The sequence below is a fragment of the Panthera pardus genome, unplaced genomic scaffold, assembly GCF_024362965.1.
Source record: "Panthera pardus isolate Hobbes unplaced genomic scaffold, ASM2436296v1 HiC_scaffold_23, whole genome shotgun sequence".
NCBI lineage: Eukaryota > Metazoa > Chordata > Mammalia > Carnivora > Felidae > Panthera > Panthera pardus.
In genome coordinates this window covers 4,952,030-4,975,911 of record NW_026526799.1, presented here as the reverse complement: position 1 = coordinate 4,975,911, position 23,882 = coordinate 4,952,030, and the positions used below count along the sequence as shown (strand labels likewise).

General features: G+C 39.8%; 1 protein-coding gene across 1 annotated transcript in view; it reads right to left on the bottom strand.

The window, feature by feature from the left end:
• Positions 1 to 23,882, bottom strand: part of IQGAP1 (IQ motif containing GTPase activating protein 1) — a 101,225-nt gene that overhangs the window by 49,451 nt on the left and 27,892 nt on the right. Inside the window, exons 3-10 of the mRNA XM_019460333.2 lie at positions 20,857 to 21,013; positions 19,277 to 19,354; positions 14,973 to 15,049; positions 8,999 to 9,066; positions 7,753 to 7,866; positions 6,816 to 6,994; positions 6,006 to 6,090; positions 1,467 to 1,630 (exon numbers count right to left, since the gene is read on the bottom strand). Of these exons, the coding sequence (XP_019315878.1) occupies positions 1,467 to 1,630; positions 6,006 to 6,090; positions 6,816 to 6,994; positions 7,753 to 7,866; positions 8,999 to 9,066; positions 14,973 to 15,049; positions 19,277 to 19,354; positions 20,857 to 21,013 (922 nt within the window). The remainder of the gene's footprint in view (positions 1 to 1,466; positions 1,631 to 6,005; positions 6,091 to 6,815; positions 6,995 to 7,752; positions 7,867 to 8,998; positions 9,067 to 14,972; positions 15,050 to 19,276; positions 19,355 to 20,856; positions 21,014 to 23,882) is intronic.

The following is a 23,882-nucleotide window of genomic DNA, read 5'->3' as shown; positions in this document are numbered from 1 at the left end:
GCAATCAAGAGTCACCAACTCTCAGCGACTGAGCCACCCAGGCGCCCCAAGCAAAGAACATTTATATAAGGATTCTCATGCCTACGCCTCCAGGTCTTATAGTTGTCCTATCTCAACAGCAGTCACAGGGACAAAGAACCAGAGGCCTAAGTGACAGCTTCAGGCTACGTGCAAAGTAGCAGCCCTGGGTAGAGCCAAAGCCCTTGCCAAATCTGGGGTAGAGTGACTTTCCAGACACCAGTACATGTAAAAAAAAATAGTTCGTGAGAAGCATCAAAATATTGAGATGAGATGTTTATAGACTCCTTAGCACATTAACGCTATTGACTTTGGCTGATATATGCTGGGAATCTGTATAATGTACACTGTCCTCATTCAGACAAAAAGAAAGCTACTCATATTTGTTCTAAAAACCCACTAAGTACAATTCCACAGTGTACTTTTACTGCACGTTAAGTACTTTCCCAGTGTTGGCCAGAGGAAACTAGTGACGTGTGTTTTCTTTTAAGTAGAAATTCCTGAAGTAAGAATGTAAAAAAGATTCAAGTTTTCCCCAATGGCATTTAGTTGGGGGATTAAGAAGGATGCTTCAGTGAAAGGGTGGTCAGGTTCGGAGGGTGGGTGTGTTTAAGAAGATTTACAACTCTAAAAGCAAAAGACAGCTAAAAACAATGTGTATTTTACCTGAGGACTTTTTTTTTTTTTTTTTTGAGAGACAGAGCACAAGTTGGGGAAGGGCAGAGAGAGAGAGGGAGACAGAATCCGAAGCAGGCTCCAGGCTCTGAGCTGTCAGCCCAGAGTCCGATGCGGGGCTTGAACTCACAAACTGTGAGATCATGACCTGAGTGGAAGTTGGACGCCCAACTGACCTAGCCACCCAGGCGCCACCGAGGACTTTTTTTTTTTTTTTTTTTTTTAAGTAGGCTTTATGCCCACCACGGGGCTTGAACTCAGGACCTTGAGATCAAGAGTCGAGCTGAGATCAAGAGCCGGACTCTCAACCAACTGAACCACCCAGGCACCCCACTTGAGGATATTTTAAAAACCTACATTTAGGGGCACCTGGGTGGCTCAGTTGGTTAAGCATCTAACTTTGGCTCAGGGCATGATCTCCCGGGTCGTGAGTTCGAGCCCCACATCAGGCTCTGTGCTGACAGCTCGGAGCCTGAAGCCTGCTTTAGATTCTCTCTCTCTCTCTCTCTCTCTCTCTCTCTCTCTCTCTCTCTCTGCCCCTTCCCTGCTCACACACTCTTTCTCTCTCAAAAATAAATACACATTAAAAAAAATTTTTTTTTCAATAAATAAAATCCTGCATTTATATGCGGGAGAAAGTTATACTAAAAACTATGGGTGACACTATATAAGGGAAAAAGCCTCCATAAATATCTTTAAATGATAGAGGATCGAATACAGGATTCAAATGGCTACATGTGAAAGCTTGCGGGTTCGACCCAGGACACTTTTACCTGTCTCTTCTGCTGTCTATCACCCAGGAGCTGCTTGAGGTACCAGTCACCGTTCTGCTGCTGCAGCCCTCGAAGGCCCAGCGCAGGGGACTGCAGAGCCTTGAACAAGGCCAATGCAGCGCCCTGCTCCAAGGCCAGATCCACATTTGCTAATGCAGAAGAAGCTGAGGAAGAAAAAAGGCCAAAGCTTAAGAAAACACTTTGTAAACATCGGTCTAGAGTATTTTTCCCTCCCCCAAGCCAATCTCAATTTCAGATGAGGGAAATATAGTTCAGGTGGCCTTTATTCTGGAATATCACAGAAGCACAAGATCCTGGCATTGGAAGAGAACCTTAAAGGCATCAAGTCCAGGGACCCCAGCCGGGCTGTTCATCAGAGTTAACAGATTCTTGGACCACGCCTCAGGCCTACTTAAAAGCTTCCAGATGTAGACACCCTGGCACCACTATGGGTAGCACCAAAAGAGGCATCAGTACAAACCAATTCGTGACTAAATTCCCTCTAAATGCCAAATTGTTGCCTAAACTACCACACAGGAGAAAGTTTCTCCCATGGCAACCTACTACATCTTTGGGCAATTTTGTTTTAAAAAACAAAACAAAACAAAACAAAAACTATTAAAGCTTTCACCCTAGTGTTGACACTTGAATACATCCAGTCCCTCTTTCTCCATGACAGTCTACCCCAGGAGAAACAGCCTTAGTTCCTCTTTATAGCATCAGTCCGAATCCCTTCATTATCCCCCATCTCCTAAACACACTCCACCCAGGAGTCAGAGCCCAGATAGCAAAGGCGGTCTGAGAACCTGAGGTCACATAAGGTCTTTTACATCTGGCAGTGAAAACCTAGATGTTCCTTTACCTGAAAATAATAAAGACACCTTCCCCATAGTGTTATTGTTCAGATTAAATAAAATCAATGTACGCGAAAGCACTCTGCATATTGTAAAATAGATAAGGTATTAGGTTGGAAGTCAGAATACAGTACTTTCTGATTTCAGAAATAATAACCACTGGAAAATGATAATTACTGTACGATTTTCAGTTTCCTTATTTTTCAAAGAGAAAAGAATTCTCCCTCCATGCAGTTGAACTGATTTTATCACCGAAGTAGCAAAACAAATCAATACTAACATACTAAAAATCAAAATATTTGGGACATAGCAGCACTTATAAATTTTTAATGTTTTCATTATAAAAAATTAATATAAGATGTCAAAAAGAAAAAGATTTTAAATTTCAATGGATTTGTGGTCTCCCTGGAGACTCCTAAGACTTCTTCCCAAAGCATACACCTGCAGTTCAGTAATTCATTACCACACCAAGGTGATGGCTCTTTCAGTCATGGCTACAGGTCTATGTGACCATTAGCCAATTAACCATCCATTCCTTCAACCCTTCCTGAGCACCTGCCCTATGCTGCAAATACAGTTTTGAACAAAACAAGTTATCTCTATCTTTGTGGAACTTTTACAGGAACGGGGACAGAAAATCAACAAAATCAGGTAACTACCAGGCTTTCTCTAGGTCTGCAAAGTAGAATCTCAGATTACCTATCTATAAACGCATCTAGTCACTTATGCTTTTACTGCAAGCATAAACTTACCACATAAATACGTAAATATTTAAATAAACATTTATTAACATTTATACTATAAAGACGATAAAGTTTAGAACATTATTTAAATATTTCCTTCCACTAAGCTTTAATCACTTTTCCTTATTCAAAAACTTTTTCTCATTTTTAAGTATTTGGCCTACAGCTTTCTCCTGGGGCATTGACTTCACTGCTGGTTCTCACAGCCTTAGGGGAAGAATCTTATCTATAAATTATGTTAAGGTAATTCTGGACCTAAAGTTCCTGTATCTTCCTAGCATACAACTTTCTCTTGCTTCAGACTGGTTCTACGATTAGAAAAGATTGTGCCTCTATGAGGAATCCTGCCTTATTTATCCAGAGAAGGTTCCCATACAAACCTCCAACGAGAAGTCACCGTTCCCTTCTTTATTTTATGATGCACCTCATACAAGCTTTGATATTTTGTTCTAAGCAAGTTGCCCTGAAATTACTCATTTGCACATTTATCGTCCGTACCACGCTGAAAGCTATTTGAAGGAATTTGTATTATTTTGCTCCTCTGACCACATGAGAATATGAATGGAACACTTTAAAAACATATACTATGGCTCTTCTCTCACAGGTTTATAACAGACTCTCATACACTTTGCCAAGTCAAGCTACCACGGTTAAAAAATCCTAAACAATATAGAAAAAAAAAACTTAGCGAAACAAAGACTGTTATATGCACCGTGTGCAACAGGAAACATGCTGGGCTTTCTTCTCACACAAGTAAGTATAAAAGGACACTCTGGTTTAATTTGCTGGCCTAAATATTCATATAGATACAGGACAACACATCACTCATACGTGCATGGAACTATTACTCTGTTCAGAAAACCATTATCTCAAATGAACTAGAATGCAACAGAATACAAATACTCCTGGTCAGGATTTAAGAGTTTCTGATCATACGGAATTGCTAAAAACTTCTAAAGGCTCTCTAGAAGCGCCTGGGTGGCTCAGTCAGTTAAGCGACCAACTCCTGATTATGGCTCAGGTCACGATCTCACAGTCCGTGAGTTCAAGCCCTGCATAGGGCTCTGCATTGACAGCACGGAGCCTGCTTGGGATTCTTTCTCTCTATCTCTCTCTTTTCCCCTCCCCAGCTCGTGCTCTCTCTCTCTCTCAAATTATTAATAAATAAATAAAGTCTCTCTAGTTATTCAGAGTATTGGTTCAAGAGAGAAATTAGGGCCTCCCAATGAACAAAGAGGACATGAATTACTATTATTATTATCTTTAGCAAAACAAGGTCAAGTCTGGTTGAAATCAAATGTAACCATTATGCTAGGAATTACAGGGATCTCAAAAGAAGCAGAACTCATAAGTAATCTGTACTTTAAGGAATCTACAGAGATGTCAGAAACAAAGGCAAGCAATATAAGACAATATGTAATTGAATATAAAATCGTGTGGTCTATAAATGCTGTGGGAGAGACGGAATGGGTGCAGGTGAGAATCGAGCTGGACCCTGAATGATGGGTATAATTTGAATCAGATTAAGAGATAAGGTATGAGGCCATTATAGTGAGGAGACTACCCCATTAGCAAAAGCTGTAATAATGTTAATGTTTACTGAGGACTTACTAAATGCCATGTAATTTACACGCATAATCTCATCATCTGCATAACGACTTATGCCACAGGTGCTATTAATGAGGCCAGGAGGGGCACCTGGGTGGCTCAGTCGGTTAAGTGTCCAACTTTGATTCAGATCATGATCTCACAGTTTTTGAGTTCGAGCCCCTCATCAGGCTCTGCGCTGACAGCTCAGAGCCTGGAGTCTGCTTCAGATTGTGTGTGTGTGTGTGTGTGTGTGCGTGTGTGTGTGTGTGTGTGTCTCTGCCCCTCCCCTGCTCGTGCTCTGGCTCTGGCTCTCAAAAATAAATAAACGTTAAAAAAATTTAAATAAGAGGCCAAGAGACCAAGTCCCAGGTCTGAGCCACTCCAGAACAGGACTCTTTCATGAGTCATGAAGTGGACGGAGTGAATATGGGAGACAATTAGGCGGATGAGTTTGTACAGAGTAGTATGCATAAAATACAAAATACAGAACTCCACTAGACTAGGGGGTCTACATTTTGTCCAGCAAATAATAATGCAGGTTCTTTAGCAGAAGAGTGAGAAAGTGAAAGTGACACTTTCAAGAAATTAGTTTCTCAAAAGAATGTAACGCGTATATACAAAAATCATTTTTTAATCTCATTTTTGTTTAAAAATGTTTTGAGGGGCGCCTGGGTGGCTTGGTCGGTTAAGCGTCTGACTTCGACTCAGGTCATGATCTCACGGTCCGTGAGTTCGAGCCCCGCGTCGGGCTCTGTGCTGACAGCTCAGAGCCTGGAGCCTGTTTCAGATTCTGTGTCTCCCTTTCTCTCTGCTCCTCACCTGTTCATGCTCTGTCTCTGTCTCAAAAATAAATAAACGTTAAAAAAATTTTAAAAAAAATAAAAATTAAAAAAAAAAATGTTTTGAAAAGGATATTCATAAAAAATGCCAATAGTGGTTATTTCTAGGGGATGAGGGGTTAATTTTCTGTGTATTTTTTGTTTACTTCTGGATAGCTTGTATTACTCTCTGAAAAAAAAATAAAAATATTACTTTAAAAATAGGAAAAGTCACTATTTCGATTTTTTAAAAAGTGTATTAACACAGGGTGAGAGAGTGAAATTAGCCAACAAGGCAAGTCCAGAAGCTACAACAGACAGATGAGCAAACAGAATAGTGCGGGCCCACCTGAGGACAACAGTAGCTAAAACAGAAGACATACGAACACAAAAAAATAGTAATAAGCAATAGTTCCTAAATAAATCCACTGATACCTAAAATAAACTCAAACCATGTCATCGGTACAAGAACAGATCAACACTCCTATTGTTCTGTAACGTCTCTCCAGGTACCTGAGTCAGGGACATACTTACTATTGACTTTGTTGATATTGCCTTGAATTTCAGCTTGCGTGAGCAGCTCCTCATAAACATCCCTTTCTCTCTCAGAGTTTTCTGTCTGAAGATGAGTAAAAAAGTCACAGATCAGTTCAGGTCTCTAAGAAGACCCACAGCAACATACTTGCACTTCTCCCCCACCGAAAGACAACAAAGAGTAAGGGTGTGGCTTGCAATCCTTAATGAAGCACAACTTCATTAAGTTGCGGGACGCTACACAATGATCAACTAAAAACGTAAAAAGCAGATCTACTTGTTAATGACAAGCCTGAAGGTTCTCCCAGAGTTGGAGAACACGGGCCTGAGCAGGAAGCACAGGTGAAGCCCGTCCTGCCCACTTGTGAGCCTGCATCCTTGCCTCAGACCCGAGCAGAACGGGCACACCCTAAGACCAGATGTCAGAACTTCTCGTCAGTTTGTACAAAATTCAAGATTAAAAGTCAAAATGGAACCGAATACCAAAAGACTGCATACTGTGTGAATCATCATTTGTATGTAATTCTAAAAAAAGCAAATACAGTGATCTGTTCAGATTGGAGGTTGCTTGGGGTCAAGGGCAAGGGGTAATAGTAGTGGAGGCGGACTATGAAGAGGGACCTGGGGACTTTGGGGATGATGGTTTTGTAACCATATACATTTGTCAAAACTCGTCAAACCATACACATAAAATGAGCGAATCTTATTGTATGTAAATCATACTTTAAGAAAACTGATTTTAAAAATGGAGTTATAGCGAACAATGAAAGAATATCGATCAACTAGAAAGAACAGACGTTCCATTTTTACCCTGTTTTTAGCATTTGTCATTTTCTCCTGTTTGGCCTGATAAAGCACATCCTGGTAAGTGGAAGCCAAGGGATCTTCAAGATTTACAAGCATGGCGTTGGGGTTTCTCAGAGCTGCAAACGTGTCAGCTGGAATTCTACGGTCAATAGCTTCATTAATAGCAATAACAGCAGCATGCACTAAAAAAAAAAAAAAAAAATTCAAAACATAGAACACAGAAGTTATATACAGCAAGGGACGTACACGACACATACAAAACATTACAACCCCCTATTGCAGAGAAAGGCTCATCATGATAGAGAAACAATGACTGGGGCTGAAGGAATGGCGCCCTGAATCCTGTAAGCCTCGTCTCTTCCTTTGGATGCACAAAGTCACAGCTCTGCCTGTGATCCATGTCTGGGAGGCTGAGTTTGGAATCCCACAGGGAAATATTCATAAAAGAGCCTTGCAAGGAGTGTACGTTATGGAAATGTTCGCCCTTAATCATGTAAATACCATTAAAAAAAATAAGACACTCAAAGAGGGGCTGAAATCTAGAACTCAATTTCTAAATGTTTTCATTTTCATCAGAACCAAGCACTTACTCCCAAATAACAGCACAGAAGATGGCAGCAGTGTTAAAACTACATCTACTGGGGCGCCTGAGTGGCCCAGTCGACTAAGCATCCGACATCGGCTCAGGTCATGATCTCATGGTTCATGGGTTTAAGACCCACAGACAGTGGGATTCTCTCTTCCTTTCTGGCTTGCTGCCCCTCCCCCACTCGTGCTCGCTCTCTCTCTCTCTCTCTATCTCTCAAACTTAAAAAAAAAAAAAAAAAAAGCTACATCTACTGACTTGCTAGCAAAATTCCTAATTCCAAGACCATCACTTTCATTACTGAAAGTGGTAGCAACAATCCCATTTGAACCCACAAAATTTCTCTCTTCTTACATGCAGCTTCATCCACTGAGAGTTCGTTAGCCAGGATGCCCCCGATCTTGCTGAAGGCGGGCATCTGGATCCCGTACTTCTCCAGTTCAATCTTCATGTTGTTGATTTCCTCTTCTGCAGGAAGGGATAAAGACCCAGGTGAGCAAGTTAAGCACCTTCCCATAACTCAGAGAAGGAAACTATCCAACTACATCCCCAACTACAAAATGGGATAAAGTGGTAGCTACCTCGTAGGGTTGACACGATGACTTAATGAGATAATTATGGGAAGCACTTAACAGAGTATCCGGCACATAACGTACATGGAGTAGATACTAACTGTTATTACTATTATCAAGAACATCAAAAATAACTAGAACGTGAGAACAGCCCTACAGAAAATAGTTTTTCAAAACTGCTACTTGTGGCATTTCTACAATGAACTTATGAATGGAGCAGCTTTAAAAGGAGCTCAACAACAAGTGACCCACAGGCCAGCCAGCCTTCTTTCTTGGTCTTCACACACCAAGTCACTACTGCTATTAAACAATTTTCCTTCCAAGGCAGGAAGCCAAATGATAAAGGAAACAACATGTGAGGTTTGGCCCTTTGCCCTAGGTCTGGTGAACAACTTCCCTAGAAGGAAAAATATCATAGATAAAAGTTTTATTCAATTTAAAATTCCCAAGCCTACAAAATAATGACCAGTTCAAAAGATTTGAATCTATATTGCCCCTAACCAATATTACCAATGTTTTTTTTCTTCCCAGGCCCCCATCTCTTCAAGCAAGCATCTACTAGAGCAAATACACATAGAATAAGGTAAATAAGGTAAATTTTTTAATTACTTAATTGTCACCTCTGCATTATCTCCGTCCCCATAGCATACCCCTTGCTTTGCCCGCAGTAGGGACTTGCGAGAAGCAAAGGAAAAGACTAAGTGTTTTCACCATGCATGGATATTTCATGTTAGATGCTAATACGGTATTATATATTTTCTGTGTTATGTATTAATACTATTCCCACTTTACATATAGGAAAATGGACACTCACTAACCATACTCACGTCAGAAACGAGAGAACAGAGTTTAAAATTCCAACGTTAGCATTCTTCTCAGCAAACCAGGAGAAATAAGTTACTTATCCTTCTTTGATCTCTGTTGCCAGAGTGTTTTTAAAGCCCTATGTCTTTAAGATTGGTACTGTTGACTCTCCAGGCTATTTCTACATAAATCAAGCATTTCCTGCCAAGTTTGCAACTCCTTACCTGTGAAGTCAACCTTTCCATATAGGTCTTGAATCTGAGGAGCCAGGCCTAGTTTGAACAGGTACAAACTAGAAGACACGATATGCAGAAAAGAGTTAGGCCTCCCACTGCATCTAGCTGCTGCTCTTAGACTGAAGGGGAAAGGTAGCAAACATAAAGAACAGAAACATTCTGAACACAGACTCCTTGCATGCTACCATATTCCCCTTTGCAGTTACCGTGCTTTACCTCAGAACCTTTTTTCAGTTTTACATAACATTGTCCTAGAAAGTTCCATAATGCAATGCAAAAAGCACCAGACTGGGAGTCAGAAGACACAGGTTCGAGTCCCAGTCCTGGTACAAATCTAGTGTGTAATTAGATGTTGACATACATGTGGATGTAATTAATCTAAGTGGAGCATCTTCACTTTTGTTTACCTTCCTGTGATCAATAAGCTTTAAGTAAAATAAGATATTTGAGAAAAGTCCCATGAAAATGATTCAAATAGAAAGTCTTAGTTAAACTGAATTCAGGGGCGCCCGGATGGCTCAGTCGGTTAACCGTCCGACTTCAGCTCAGGTCATGATCTCACGGTTCATGGGTTCGAGCCCCGCATTGGGCTCTGTGCTGACAGTTCAGAGCTTGCAGCCTGCTTCAGATTCTGTGTCTCCCTCTCTCTCTACCCCTCTCCTGCTCACACTGTCTCTCTCTTTCTCAAAAACAAACATCAAAAAAATTTTTTTTAATAAATTAAATTAACTGAATTTATATCGCTGATGGAAAAGTTTCATTCAGGTAATTTATGAGTTTTACAGTAAATATTATATATATTTACTGTTTAAAAAAAATCTAGTAGACTTCAAATTTCATGAAGGCAGGAACAATAAGTTGTTCACCAATGTCTGCCCAGAACCTCTTAATATTTATATTTCATAGATGGATAGCTGGATAAGTAAATGTCTATAAGCCTGAGTTAGCCTAAGTGGATTCTAAGGACCCAGCAGATCAGAATCAGTAAATCAGAAGGGTGCTTGACAGGGATGGACATGGGCAAGACACTGACAGCCTAGCAATAAGGGAATAAATATAACACCCTGAGAAACAAATCATAAACACAATAGAACAATCTCCAGTTTTTGCAAAAAATCTATAAAGCTCAGTATTATCTGAACACAAATGTGGATCATACACATTGCATTCACAGAACTGACCAGAATTTAAATTATATATAATAAACTCACATGTATAATCTAAAAAAAAAAAAAAAAAAAGCCAAGCATTCTGAAAACACATTCAAATTTATGCAGAGTAGCTAATTATTTTCTAAGATAAATACAAGTATGAACCATACGTATATGATTGAGTCCTTTTTTTAGAGTAAAATGCTCAAAATAGAACTATACAAAGTTCCTCTCTCAGAAGATTTTAACTCTATTTAACAAATTTTCCAAAGCAAATTAGCCAATAACGTTCTACACCTGTAATATGTCCCCATTATATGTATTGTTTCTCCCACATATGTCCCACCTGCATTCCAAATTAGTAAGAATATGTTTCTTGAGGAATTTCTTCCTCTTTTATTTCTACTTTGAAACAGGAAAGAGGCTGCCATACTTTAAGAAATTGCAAACGTCTGGGGTGCCTGGGTGGCTCAGTCGGTTAAGCATCCGACCTCGGCTCAGGTCACTGTCTTGTAGTTCGTGAGTTTGAGCCCCACATCGGGCCCTGTGCTGACAGCTCAGAGCCTGGAGCCTGCTTCAGATTCTGTGTCTCCCTCTCTTTGCCCCTCCCCTGCTCACTCACGCGCATGCTCTCTCTCTCAAAAATAAATACAATTTTAAAAAAAGAAATTGCAAGAGTGTCATTTTAACAGCCTCAAGGAGCGAATTCGTTTTTAAGGTCTTCCAACAGTAAATTAAAGTTACGATGTCGCTAGCTGCTATAAATAGAGGAGAAGCTAAGACATAGGCATCATCTTTCTTTTATCTCATTTCAATGATTAGGAATATTTTAAGGAGATGGTGAAGCTATGAATATAATCACAAGGACCACTCAGATCCTCTTGCACAGAACAAAGAATATTCAACCTAAAAGCTGAACCTTTAAAGTCCTACCAGTAAACACCCCTTTTCCAATCTTTGCTCCTATTCTCCCATGCCTACTTTTACAAATAACTGTTAGGCACCTACAATGTTTAGTTTGTACTGAGCTCAGGTTTATTTTTCTTTTTTTTTTTTTTTTCCTATTTAAGCTCTACTTTACAGCAATAGGGGGAAGGAGGTTATGTTAGCCTACTGGGATTCCTATTATCTTTGCTGACTACAGAGTAACCTGGAGGAAGTCACTAGGCTGATCGCAGAGATCTTAAATACAAACACAGCAGTTGACAGGAAACAGAATCTAGTGCAGCATGATCCCTGATCTCTGATTAGAATTTCTCTGATACTAGAAATGTTTTATAGTATATATAGTATCATGTAATGTTTGCTTATGTAAGTATATACAGTATTAGAAGACATCCCCAGCAAGCCTTGAGGCAGCACCCCTAAACAAAAACACTACTATTCTGAAGAGAAACATACACATAATCACAGTAAGTAGATACATATTCTAAATAACCTCAATTAATTCTGTTCAGATTTCACCAACAAATCTGTTTGAACCAAACTTAAATGTAACTTTCAGCTTTTACATCTCTTTTTAATTTAGGATATATGACTATGGGCCCATTTAACCTCCAAATCAGTTCTTAGAAAGATAAAACACCAGAGGAAATGGAAATGAAGTATACAAACCTATGCAAAATAATAATGAATTAGGGTCTTATCTGAGGGTGGAATGTAATCCAGAAAAGTAATTTAGCAGGACTAAATACAGGGACTATCTCTGGAATAACGCTAGTCAAGAAACAAGGAGATAATGCTTCTTTGTTGCTACTGATCCAAAAGGAGATAGTGCCTCACCCCTCACAGTGAGGCAAGAAATCTGCCTCGATACTGTTGTCCTATATGGTAAAGAAGAGGCTCCCGGCAGGTGTTAAGTGCCTATACAGCAAGGGCTGACGGCACTTCAGGAAAAACACTCTAGGGAGGAAAGAAATCGTAAATCACCAACCAGAACACATTGCTCTGTGTATACTTCCCAAGCATGGGCTGCAAACTGAAGAGAAATGAAAAACAAGAGCAGACTTCCTTCCTTCCCGATTCTGACTCCATCATGAGAAAGGCAGAGCTACTTCTTCATCTCTAGTTCAGAGAATTTGAAGGCTGAGGACCCAGGTTATGCTGCAGAAGGCCATGGCTGCAGAACTCGTAGAGAGTTCCGCCAGCTCAGCCTCTTGCCTGCCAAGTTCAGATACCCATTGTAGGTACAACCTTCACAAGGTTATCAACACAGACCTCACGTAACTCACAGCCAGTCACAATACTCAGAGTTAATCTGATTTTGGCTCAGACCCGTACATTTGAAATCACTGCAATCTGAACATTCCCCTAGATCCCACCCATTCCTAAACATTTTTAAAAAATTCTCATGTTGTTCTTGTTTGTCCAATATTATGCTATGAACCTTGGGGGGGTGGGGGTGGGGAAGAAACGTAAAGCATGACCTCTGTCTCTTGCTAATACCTAAGAGAGAGAAAGACAGTAAACACATGAAAGAAACAATATATAACTTAGAAACCAAGAAACACAGGAGTTTAAACAAAGGACTGAGCTGGAGTCACTGGAAATCCAAAACATCACCAAGAAGGTGGGAATTCAATTAAAATGTGACTGGATACACTGAGATAAACATGAAGAGTCATCTGATAAAAAGAAAGAACCATTTCCTTTTTTCATTTATGGGTAATAAAATATCCCCTTGAGCCAGAACAGGGGAAAGGAAGATTTTTTATAATGTAGGATTGTGACCACAAGCATTTATTGGCTACGTACTATATGCTAGGCATCTAAGTACTAGAGACACAAAGATAAAGAATAACAGAAATAGTCCTTGTCCCCAAGGAGACCACTGAAAGTCAGCTACAAGAACAAATAAGCAGAGTACAATGTAAAAGCCCTAGGCTTGAAGGAGGAGGTATGTGCAGATGCTAGAAGAGCACAAAGATGGGAAGGAGCGGATTCCATCTGAGGGAGAAAAAGGAAAAGAAGGTATCAACGAACAGTGGCATTCCACAGTGGCAGCTGCAGAGGAGCATGGGTTAAACCAGGGAGTAAAGGGCAATCAGGCAACGGACCAGGGAGTAAAGGGCAATCAGGCAACGGAAACAGAATAACCTAAGGCACAAGAGTGTGTGGCACGTCGACCAGTCCTCAGCTATAGTCTTTCTTTTGTAGTTTTCAGAATATTCCAGAGATACCAAGGGTCTGGCCCATGTTCAATCAAACTGGAGACAATAGGCTTCTCATGGGTCAATATTATACATGTATTTATATACATCATTAGTATTTATTAAGCACACATACAGGATGCTTTATAAAATGGGCAGCCCACTGGAGCGCCTGGGTGGCTCAGTCAGTTAAGCACACGACTCTTGATTTCATCTCAGGTCATGATCTCATGGTACGTGAGTTCAAGCCCCATGTCGGGCTCCGCACTGGCAGTGCAAAGCCTACTTGGGATTCTCTCTCTCTGTTCTCTCTGCCCCTTCCCTGCTCACTTGCTCTCTCTTCTCAAAATACATAAACTTTATTTTAAAAATAATAAAATAAAATAAAATAAAATAAAATAAAATAAAATAAAATAAAATAAAATAAAATAAAATAAAAATAAAACAAAACAAAATAAAATAAAATGGGCAGCCCAAGCAAAGAAACCCCATACTCATGGCCCACTTACTTCTTCCACCTTCCACTTTAGCCCTATAGCCATCACGTAAATTTGTAGCACTCTGACTCACCACACTACTGCCTCCAATTCCCACCCGACCGCACCCCTCTCTCCACGCAAACCACCTCTTCCTTCCAATACAGTACTCTGTTGATTCCAAGAGCCAAGGACCTGAAATTAAATCATCTTCCAAATTTATTATGAAATTATGAAAAAAATATACTTAGTTTCAGTTCCTATTTCTCATATTTGTTTGACATAAAAATTACTGAACAGATGGCTTGGTGAGGACCTAGAAAACTAAATTAAAAATCAGCCATTTGATATTTGCTGGCATTATTTGAAGATGTTGACAAAATTTAGTTATACTACTAAAGTATTAACACAGGGCATTTTTTAATTCAGCTATTGGCCTGCAACGAAATAGTAAACAATGAAAGTTTTGAAATGTATATACTTTTTGCGATTTTCAAGAAATTTTTTAAAGAAATTTTAATGAGAAGGAAAGGAACTGCATCTCAACTAAAATGCACAGCTCACAGAAACAGTAGATCAATAATGAAACACTATCCTATGTTTTCAGAGCCAAATTATCTGCGATTATGGGAATAAATCCCTTCTCTCTACTTCCTAGAAAAACACAGCTGTTTCTCACCATTTCGTTCAGACAACTGTATCCTACGCTATTTGAAAATTCTGAAGCTGATGCAAAACTTTTTCATCACACCATGGACAAAAAGCTGTATCTTCTATTCAGATGTTGTTCCTAAACTGCTTTCTTTTACTGAGAGAGAACTGACATATAATACTAGTTTCAGGTTATACAACGCAATGCTTCAATAGATGCATATACCGTGAAATGTTCACCACAATAAGTTCCACTAACGGCCACCACCACAGTTACTGACGTTTTCTCCTTGTACTGAGAACTTTTAAGATCTACTCTCTTAGCAACTTTCAGATATACAATACACTATTATTAACTATAATCTCTGTGTGGTACATCACATCCTCGGGACTTACTTATTTTATAACTGGAAGTTTGTAATTTTTGACCCCCTTCGTCCATTTCGCCTACCCCCTAATCCCCACCTCTGGCAATTCGGCAATCCGTTCTCTGTATCTACATACACTGTTCATTTTACCAAGAAAATCTGATTACCTGAGTGCATGAATACAGTAGATACATCTCGGCATATTTTTTCGATCGTAGATATCTGTAGTTTCTGGGTAAAAAATCTAAGGAGAAATAAAAGAAGCAGAGTAAGGTATCCATCTACTGGATCATTCACCAATCATCAACAATACAAATAAAACAGTTAGCAAACATTATTGCCATTCAGCAAGTAATTTCGTTAGGGGGAACAGACAATTAATTCATCACGAGTCATATAAGGAACAAAATCCTATAAAACAGAAAAAGCACTAGTTGGAAAAGCCTCATCTGGTCAACCCACTGAATTTCACCAGGTATGCGAAAGTGATTTGTTTACTGCCGACTCAGCTACAAGCAGATGACACCAAGCGCTCATCCAGTTGAAATCACTGGCAAATGTAGGAAGCTCTGAAGGACTACAATCTTCCCAGTTACTATATACCATGCCTAGACTGAGTAGTAGCTAACCAATGAACATTTCCTTAGGTGCTTTCAATTATGCAAACCACTACATTTAGACATTGAAAAATACTACAAAAAATTAAGATGTGTTGTATGTGGGGCACCTGGCTGGCTCAGTTGGCGGAACGTGCGACTGACTGATCTCGGGGTTGTGAGTTCAAGCACCATGTTGGGCGTAGAAATTACTTAAAAATAAAGTCTTTTTAAAAATGTGTTATATGCTTGGCAGAAGTGAAAAGATACACAGACGAAGTATCTGCAACAGAGGACATGTACGGGAATGTGGAAGATAGGTGGTTCTCCTTGGTAGCACTTACCACAAATAATCAGTTACTTGTGTTACTATCTGTTTGACTCCTCCAACAGACTACAAGCTACATGAAAGGCAAGGGTCAGGTCTATGTTGTTCAATGCCAAGCCCAGAGCCAAGGTCATGGGAGTGGCTCTATATTTAATGAATTAATGAATGAGGTTGAATAGGAACATAGCAAGTTTAGATTGGGAGTAATCTTCAATGTCAAGACCTATCTTCATGGTGATGTGGCACCATATAATTCGTTCTATAACTTAGGGGGAGAAGGAGTAATAGCGGTTTGGAGAAGTGAAAGACTGAATTATGAGGCAATGAGAAGAATCTGGATAAGAGTAAAAGGGCTTAACTAAGGCAATAGGAAGAGTAGTGCAGCACCTTGTATCTATTAGAGTCCTTAACACATGGTGTTTGTTTTCATGCTTTTCTCACGATACCTATGGCTCTCAACTAGAAAGAACCACCCCCCTTGAGACATGGGATGTAGCAGAATCCTCTTTTTTGATAATTTTTCAAGTTCTACATGCTCACCTCCCAAGACTGAGATGTCTTCTCCTGAAAGGTGAACATTACGGTCACGGTGAGACACCCTTCCCAAAAAAAGTACAGACTATATTTTAGAAAGTAACAGAACAATACAGTTGGGTAGGGTAGGATATATCAGATTAAGAAGACCTTGAACGTCAGACGAGTTTGAACTTGATATGCGGGCCACGGAGAAGTCCTAGCTCTGGAGCCAAGGATAAAAACAGAGTCTCTGTAAGATCTGACTGGAGACAGGATACAGGATATATTGAATAGTGGAGAAACTGAAGCTAAGGAGGCAGGCTGATAAGCAGTTTGAACGGATAAAAGAAACATTTCAAATACATGAGGAAGGTTTGGGGAATAACTGCATTTAGGAGTCCAAGGTAACCTTAAGATTTTGAGACGGGATGACTGGGGAAATGAAGACAGGCTACCATTTAGTATAGAGGAGGGAGGTTCACTTGGGGAAAAGGCAAGGTTTACTTTTAGACAGGAGGAATTCTAGCTAGTAAAAAGCTATCCAAGGAGAACTGTCCAGCAGCCATTTGAAGACAGTGTGTTTATCTTATAGCAAAGTCCTCAAAATAACTGAAACCATGAGAATGAGAGAATGTAGCTAAAATAAGGATTGCATCTCAAGGGACGCCCACCATTAGGATAGAACACATAAGGAAGACAGCACTAGTTGAACAGATTTAAAACAATTTAAAAATCAAAGTCAAAACCACAAAATACTTCCTGGAGGAGGTAGCCAAGAGGACCAATTATAATAAAGAGACAAAAGGGATAAGAACCAAAAGCTTTATCACCTTAAGTTTCTATATTTAGCTTACTTATACCATATGAAGAGATTAGGAAAGAGCATCCCCCAAATCACTATATGTATGTATTGTCAACTATCTATCATACATTTTATTATGGACAACAATTTTTAGGCTAAGTATCATCAGTCCACATTACTCAAGTCTTCTGGACCTAAATCACGTAGGGTGGACATTTCAAGGCTGATAGCCATGGTTAACCCTGTTGTCCCTGAAAGCCTTTGGGGAATTCTATGTTTGGTGCAACTGTGGTCCAGGATAACATACTACCATTAGTAAACAAAAAAAAGTAGTAAAATTAAATCATTAAAAAAAGCATTTTGTAGTAACAATACTACTCACAATAGCACATATTAACAAAGCTTTTAATAGTGTTTATAAAGGTTAAATCATCATTGCCAATGGGGCATACCACATAAAAAAACAGACACAAGAAGATACAAGTGCACAGAGAGGCAAAGTAGGTGTAAGAACTTGACATACTGCCTTTCCTGACATTTGTGGGGCCTAATTCTCAAACCCACCAGTGTGAGGAACAGAAGTTCAGTATCTGGCTCTGAAAAAAAGAGGACAAAAGCTAGTCTGCTACAAAGACTTGGCTCTGGATTGAGCTCAATTCAAGACACAGATGTGCAAAACAACGCTAAATATCAAATGTTCATTTCTGAGTGGTTCTAGTCACTCTCTGGTACTCCCCATCTCCCGTTTTTTCTTCACTCTTCTCTGCTTACAACAATTTAGACTCTATAGGAAATTATAAAGAAAATAAAAACCACCCCTTAATCCCATTCACAGAAATGAAAACTACTATCTCCTTATAGACTTTTCCCAAGAATATTAACTTTTCCATAAAAATAGCAATCTCACTTTAGCCAAAACACAAACTCTTACCTTAGCCTGTTTTGTTTTCCCCCCAACCTAACACATCACAGACAACTTCCTTTGCCAATACAGATTGATATCATGCTTTCTAATGGCTGCATTAGTGTATGATTGGCTGCAATACAATTAATACCTCTAGCGAAGGAATATGTGGGTGCTATCAATTTGTCCTATCCTAAGCAATGCTGAAAAAAAATCTTACATATCCATCTCTTTGGGCTTGTCTGATTTACTAGAAGGATAAATTCCTAGAAGTAGAATTCTTAGGTCAAAAGATATGGAAGAGAAAAAGGAAAAAAAACAAAAAAAAGATGTCCACACCTCTAAGAGTTGACAATACAGCATGGCTTTATGGATTCAACACAGAACGGGGGGGGGGGGGGTCTAGAGACGGCAATCTAACAGCAATGCTAAATAAACTCCTGAGCAGAACACTCAAGGATGTACACTTACTCCAAACTCATCCACTATACACATTAAATATGTGCAGTTTCTGTCTAGCAATTATACCTCAAGAAAAATGTTTAAAAAAAAAAAATCACCAAAACAAGATATAAGAAGTACATGTTATTATATTGCCTCTACAATTTGAAACATAAAATAATAACCCATTATGTTCTCTTGCAGGTATGATTATTCTGCATCTGGGAAATGACATTTCTAAAATATTTCCTAAAGTCAAATTTTAATTTAACAACTTTGTGGAAAAAAAAAACACCACTGAATTATATACTTTAAAAAGGTAGATAGGTAGATTTTGGGGCTCCTGGGTGGCTCAGTCGGTTAAGCATCTGCCTTTGGCTCAGGTCATGATCTCATAGTTCGTGAATTCGAGCCCTGCGTCAGGCTCTGTGCTGACACCTCGGAGCCTAGAGCCTGCTTTAGATTCTGTGTCCCCCTCTCTCTGCCCCTCCCCGACTTGTGCTCTGTCTCTCAAAAATAAATAAATATTTTTAAAAAATGTCTTAAGGTAGATTTCATGGTACATGAATTTTAATCTAAGTCTACAATTTGATATAGTAAAAGTAAATGACATCATAGGGAATTTCTCTAGGGTAAAGTAAAGCAGGAATGAGTAATAATAAAGAAAAAGAACAAAAGAAAAAAAAAAACTATTTCCTAAAACAGAAGAGATCCTTTAGTACTTGAAAGAAAGAAAGAAAGAAAGAAAGAAAGAAAGAAAGAAAGAAAGAAAGAAAGAAAGAAAATCATCAAAGATCCGATTGAGAATAATTTTACAGGCAGAATGACAACTACATGCCAAAACAACCTTATCTAAGCCCGAACTTGAATATCACATAAATTACCTTTGGCAATCCAATGTCATCCATGGCATTCAACCACTGAATCACATTATCAGTGTGTCTAAAGTGCAGGCCAGTTGCCTAGAACAAACAAGAGACAATTAGGCACTGTTGGCAATGTTGAAGCAAATACTAAATAAAGACTCTTTGCAAGGTCCCCTTATGAGACTTTGCAAGGTCCCCTTACATTTAAGGTCTGTCTAAAGCATTGTGTTAAGATTCCACTCCCCAAAACCCGAATCTCAGCTCCCCTCACTTAAGAACTACCTGGAGCCAAGCCAGGCTGACTCAGTTAGTAGAGCATACATATGATTCTTGATCCCAGGGTTGTGAGTTTGACCCCCACATGGGGTGTACAGATTTATTTAAAAAAAAATAAAATCTTAAAAAAAAAAATAGAACCATCCAGGGAATCTTCCTGTAGAGTTGAGCCTTACAGAACATGATCTTTGGAGTCCAATTATATTGGATTCGCCTCCCGGCTTGGCCGTCTACTGGTGACACTGGGCAAGTCACTTCACCCTGTTGAGTTTCCCCATCTGTAACACCCACTGTATGTGTTTGGTATAAACACACAAGGGGAAAATGTACATAAGGCACTCAGTGTGGTGGCTGGCAGAGAGAAAATACTTACAGACTGACATATTAAACATATTAATCAGGGTTTGGATACCACACATACAAATATCCCCCTCTAAACCTCTATGTCTGCTATTTTTCAGCAAGATTCACTCTCCAGACGGGAGGAGGGGCAGGACTATTATTTTTATTGCTATACAGTCTCTACTCTTCCTTAAGTGTCTTCTTGCTCTGTCCCACATGGTATGCCACTCAACAGAGTTGCCTTCAGAAAAGGAAAGTTTCTCTTTGGGATGTCAATTTTGGTCTGCCTACACTCCTGTCGTCCTTTGACTTTAAATGTAAAACGTAAAAATCTCTTTTGATTCTGTCTTCATCCTTGGTTCATTCCAGGTTCTGGCCCAATTCCTATCATTGCCCCGCTTCCATCTGCTCCTGGTTTTTCAATCCTCCACCTTTTATGCCCATCCTTTTCCAAAGAGGTGCTCATGGGAAAGCTCCCCCGCAACAGATTTTGGTCCTTGTCAACACTCCAACTTAACCAAGCAGTCTTCTTTTTCAGAGCCCTGGGCCACAGGAATCAAACCCTTTCAGGTACCTCAATTTCCTGAAATTGGATTGCTTTCCCAATTTACCTTGAACTCCAGGGGGACCTTTTTTCCTAAAGTTGCTATTGCTTTCAGTTTGCCAACAAATCTCAGTGCTTGGTGAAGATTAAAGTAGTAATCCCCCCCTAGTTACTTCCTCTACTTTTTAAGAAATGAAAAATCCATCAAGGACCATGAAGATTTCTAGGTACACACCATCATAAGAATTGTATCAGAAAGACAGCCATCTTTTACTACTCTGACTTTGCACCCTTTTCTCCACTCTGCCAGATGCTTTATTTTGTCGGAATAAACACACCTACACATATTTCTCAGTAACTCTTACACAGGATAAAGTCCACTAACCTTCTCTCCTAAGTTTATGGAAATTAAAGCACTGAGCGAAGAAGGACTCACCCTGTATCTGGTCTGCTCTCGATCGTAGATTTTCTTCAGGGACACCACTTTGGGAGAGAAGAAGTTTCCTAGTTTGGCAAGGTAGACCCCATTCCTGAGGCCCTCCTCCAGCTCTGTGGTGGGAGGCAGGTCTTCCCCGAGGCATGCTTCCATCCACCTGCACAAAAGGGGAGAGGACATGAGAAGAGAGGGAAGGTCTGAGCTCTTCCTTAAGAGACTTTGAGCCTCATTTCCCTTCTTGTTGGAGGAGTTTAAGTTCAACATAAGCAATACTCCTTTAAGCTCCAATTGCACCCACATCTTTGTCCCGACCCAGTCAGATCTCAGAGGCGAGGAAATTGCGAAAAACCCCAAGCATCACGGCCACCTTCTTCTCCACACGGCTCCCCTCTCCAATCACAGCAGACACCTGGCTCCTCAGACCCCAACTGCCCAGGAACCTCGGGCTCTAACGCTCAGTCCCTAAGTTATTCCTGCAGAACTCCTAAGAAAAATCATTTATAACTGAAGCCATGATGTCAACTGTTCAGAAATTTAAATTTATTGATGTTCTTTTCCAGTTTCAGAATCCACAGTGAATTTCTACATTCAGATTTTGAGGTTGTTTTGGGGTTACATGAATAGCCAATCATCTCAGCTAAAATAGGGACGAAAATGCCAATGGAAGCAGTAAAAATTAATTCATGTTTTTCAGAGGATGGGGGGAGGAGGCCGTCAAGGGAAAAGGAAAAGAAAGTTACAATTCCCCTAGAAGACCTCTCCAGAGATGTCAGGCAGGCCCAAGGTAAAATAAAGCACATCTGAATATATTTTCTGCCAACAGAAATGTAGGTAACTAAAAATCATTTAAGGCAATGGTTTTTTTAAACCATTTTTAAGTCACAGAATCCTTTGAATATCTAAGGAAATCCCTCCCCAGAAAAAAATGGAGTCTACATTGCCATGTACTTAAATTTAATATGTCATTTCAGAGATTTCACAGACTCCAGATTAAAAACCCCTAATTTAAAATTACTCTATTTGGGGTACCTGGGTCCCGAGTTCAAGCCCCACAATGGCCATAGAGCTTACTTTTATTTATGTGTGTGTGTGTGTGTGTGTGTGTGTGTGTGTGTGTGTGTGTAAAATTATTCTACTCAAATTTTACACAGCCAATGTTATCCCCACATTCTGGTATCCCCACATACTGATAAAAAACTCCCCAGACACTGGCTGTTGCCTGGTCTATTTTACTAGTGTTAAATTGTGAAAAGACAAAAAAAAATATTGAAAGACATAGCCAACTGAAGTAAAAACTACATTTACTACCAAGCAGGACAACATAAAAATGAAGCATTTATAATGTTCACTGACATACAGAAGTTTAAATTAAAAGCCAAGTAAAATTGGACGAAACATTTAACTATCCCATATTTTATAGACACACACACATACCCGTGAAAATTTACATGAAAACACTAATGTACCAATAGAAAAACAGGCCACATAATATGTACATGTATCTATGTATTTTTATATAATTCTTTGTATTAATAAAATTGTTTCAAGGATATACAACACTTAGATTTATCGTACTTCTGTAAATTGTTGCTTTTTAAATAAACTGTTCCTTTTATAATTCAGAATAAGCTTTCTTGTATTAATTCTATCTTTCCAAATTGAGATTACTGCTCAGAATTTTTACAAAATGACAAGGAAAAGCAACAATTTCCTTGTTTTTCTCAGGTTCTATAAATAGTCATATGTGCTTAAGTAAATAAATACTGGCTGGGTATAGGCATGGCCGGGGAATTTTGTGATTATTCTCCCTACTCGACAATAATAAGTTTTCACCTCTGGCTTTTCTTTCAGGTAGTAGAACTTAAAGGTCACGGGGTCGGGGGCAGGGGGAACAAATGAGTTTTCCAGAAGAATTGTCACAGTAACTAAAACTAGATACCAACTGGTAACCGTTACAAAACCCAAACTACACCTCCGCAAGAGCCCAAAGAGCAGAAGGGCAATGTGGAAAAAGAATGCAGGTCGCCAGTGTGGAAAGCAGCTGCAGCCCAAGGACACATCTCATAGCATCGGCCCTCCGTTATTTTACTGCTAAAAAGCTCGTGGCAAACGCCTCCTGGCAGCCCCCGCTCTCAGGGGACAGTCTAACTTGCGTTCTCATTAACAGAAACAAACCTAGAACAAGGTAGTCTAAGCCAAAACCAGCCCTTCACCATGTAATGGCCCGAGGAAAAAAGTACTTAATTTTCTCCTCCAAACACAGTAAACACATACAAGACTACGGAGGAAGAGCACAGTGTGTGCTTTTGCCTCGAATCGGAGCCAGTTTCCAAAGGTGTTCTGGTTGTCCTCTGAGACGACCACACCAAAATCAGAGTGAAAGGAGGACCACCGCAAGGTCCCCCCCCAAGCCTTCACCCTGGCCCCTCCCTGGGGGACAGTCCTGAGTCACAGGAAGGCTCAGAAGTTCTGTGCGGTCAAGGACACGGTGCGCATCACACGATGCCAGGCCGGAAGAGCCGACGGTGAGCTGGTGAAAAGGGGTAGAGGAGGGCAAAACACAGTGCGTCTCCCACCGGCCCCAAACCAACAGTGCCCTCCAAGTCACCACACATGGGGTGGACTCTGCTTCGTGACAGAGTACCACGTGGTTCATGGCTGAGAATAAAGTAAGATGAATCAGGACCAAACCGCTTTGAAAAGTTAAGAGCCCGAAGCAGGGTGCTACGTTACTCTGTCATTTTCAATATCAGCAGAAGTCTAGATTCTACCACGGTCCCAAGAATATACCACAAACTCTCCTGTCTGCCCTCCACAGCCATCTGAGACATTTACCCCTCTGCCACTAAACCACAGAATCACAAGACGAGAGCCAGGAACTTAAAGCACTTCTAGGGCAAATCCCTTTGGTTTTTTTTTTTTTTTTTTTAAATATAATAATACATATCTATTAGAAAAACTTATTAGACATTTCTTAATATTTTATGAATATTTTCCATGTTATTACATAATTTCTGAAGACTAAG